Source organism: Telopea speciosissima, chromosome 8 (assembly GCF_018873765.1).
Source record: "Telopea speciosissima isolate NSW1024214 ecotype Mountain lineage chromosome 8, Tspe_v1, whole genome shotgun sequence".
Classification (NCBI taxonomy): Eukaryota; Viridiplantae; Streptophyta; class Magnoliopsida; order Proteales; family Proteaceae; genus Telopea; species Telopea speciosissima.
Window position 1 is genome coordinate 62,320,752 of NC_057923.1, and position 2,215 is coordinate 62,322,966.

At 41.4% G+C, this 2,215-nt stretch overlaps 1 protein-coding gene across 1 annotated transcript; it reads left to right on the forward strand.

Moving 5' to 3' along the window:
- On the forward strand, nt 1-1,417 carry LOC122671491 (peroxidase 29). The gene is made up of 3 exons (XM_043868735.1): nt 1-260; nt 328-688; nt 942-1,417. Exons 1-3 carry the CDS (start codon nt 54-56, stop codon nt 1,352-1,354), a joined length of 981 nt encoding a protein of 326 aa, XP_043724670.1. The 5' UTR covers nt 1-53; the 3' UTR covers nt 1,355-1,417.
- The last annotated feature ends 798 nt before the right edge of the window (nt 1,418-2,215 follow it).

Sequence of the window (2,215 nt, forward strand, 5' to 3'; positions counted from 1 at the left end):
AATAGAAGCAGTTTGGAGTGGAAGAAGACTCAAAAATCCAAACTTCTGAGAAAATGGATATTAGAAACTCATTTGTGGTTTTCCTCTCCATTTTTAGCTTCCTGGGTATTAATGGGAGTGAACTCTCATATCACTTCTATGAAAAATCATGCCCACAAGTTGAGTCCATTGTGAGGACAGCACTTGCACCAATCTTTCTTACAGATCCAACTTCACCTGCTGCTTTGTTAAGGTTAATGTTCCATGACTGCCAAGTTCAGGTCTGTCTCTCTTTCTCTTCATCTAACTAAGCTGTTATATTCTCTCACTAATTCTTAATCTCTTCAGGGTTGTGATGCTTCCATCCTTCTTGATGAATCTAGTAATGGAGAAATGGTACCAGAGATGGCTTCTAGTAAGAATTTCGGAATTCGAAACAGAGAGTCGATTGGGGTAGTAAAATCAATGGTAGAAGCAGAATGTCCTGGGCAAGTTTCCTGTGCAGACATTCTTGTATTGGCAGCTCGAGAGGCTGTATCTGTTTCTGGAGGCCCACAAATAAGAGTTCCTTTGGGTAGAAGAGACTCCATTACTATGAGCTATAAACTTGCAGAAGCCTCTCTTCCCTCACCAAACACTAGAGTGGATGCCATGCTTCATCTTTTCACCATTAAAGGGATGAACCTCGAAGAATCTGTTGCCATTTTGGGTAATCATAGTACTCAATATGGACCTGGCTCTCCTATAGCCGTGGCGGGAGCTAGAGGATCCAACCCAGCAAAAACATGGGTGTTGGACCCTCCCCTGTTTTTGTTGGGCTGGATCATCCAGCTCCAGCCACGGCTAGAGGAAATATCTATAAGTCTCCACATTGGGTTATTCACATCTGATGTGAGATAATTGCTTTCCCGTGTACCTATAAGTACTTGCACTGCACATAACCTTGAGTTTCGATTTTGCAGGTGCACATACACTGGGGATTACTCATTGTTTGAGCATTCTTAACCGATTGAAGAGCCATGAAAGCAGCAACAAAGGAGAAATGTCATCTGACTTCGAAAAGCTCTTGAAATTAAGTTGCAAAAATGGACTTGGAGGATCTTTAAGCAATAACTCTACTTTTGTAGGAAACGATCTTACTGTCTTTGTCTTTGATAACCAGTATTACAGAGATGCAATAGCAGGCCGAGGTGTACTACAGATTGATGCTGATATGTCCATGGACCCTCAAACAGCTCCGATCATGGCTAGATTTGCCATTGATGAGGATGGTTTCTTCCAGACTTTTACATCTGCTTTTATGAAACTCTCCTCTTCAGGTGTTCTAACAGGAAACGAAGGTGTAATACGCAAGAGGTGCAATGAAGTTGTTTAAGATGAAGGCCTTTTAGAGTTATCATTTAGAAATCCTCTATTCAATGTAGTCTTACGGCTTCCATTTCGAGGGACATGACTGTTGGTCCTTTAGCTGTACATTGGCCTGATCAAGTTGGCTACTTGCAGCCTCAACCGGCTTAATTGGATTGGAAAAAATTTTCAAATGTTCCTGCCGTCCTCAATTCCAGGAACCCACTTGGAATAATCCCCTTCCTTTGGGTTCACAAGTAAGGGAAATTTTTTAGATCTACGATATAAAAAGAATTAATTATAAAACAAATAGGCTTGACTTTGTTATATTTATTTTGTCTTTTCGTGGTTTAAAAATGCCGAATCTCGTCTCAATCATCATTTGTCAGGACTCTTCGGAGTAAGTTCCTTGGCTTGGACAGGGCATTTAGTTAGGGGTGTAAATGAATAGCTGAAATCCGTTTCCGTATCCGTGTCCGTATCCGTTTAGTACTATCCAAATCCGTCCGAAAGCTAAACGGATGCGGATACGGATAGGCTATATCTATCTGAAAAGCTATATTTACATGTAAACAGATAAAATATCCGATCCGTATCCGTGTCCGTATCCGTTTAGCACTATCCGAATCCGTCCGATAGCTAATCGGATGCGGATACGGATATAGCACTATCCGAGCCGAATCCGATCCGTTTACAGCCCTACATTTAGTTCATGTCGTTATGCAAGTTCTTCCCTTCTGAATCAGATAGATTCATATCTGAAAGAGGTTGACAATTCTTTCAAAATTGACTATTTGCCCCTTTGTTAGGGGTGTTCCAGAAATGTCTACGATCGAGAGTTTAACCACCAGTTCGGGATGGATTAGTGTGGTTCCTCTACGCCTAGGAC

Bases quoted from the DNA above. Each gene is read 5' to 3' on its own strand.
- LOC122671491 (XM_043868735.1), top strand. From the start codon at position 54: ATGGATATTAGAAACTCATTTGTGGTTTTCCTCTCCATTTTTAGCTTC. The intron at 261-327 runs GTCTGTCTCTCT...TAATCTCTTCAG, and splicing joins TCCATGACTGCCAAGTTCAG to GGTTGTGATGCTTCCATCCT. The intron at 689-941 runs GTAATCATAGTA...TCGATTTTGCAG, and splicing joins AGAATCTGTTGCCATTTTGG to GTGCACATACACTGGGGATT.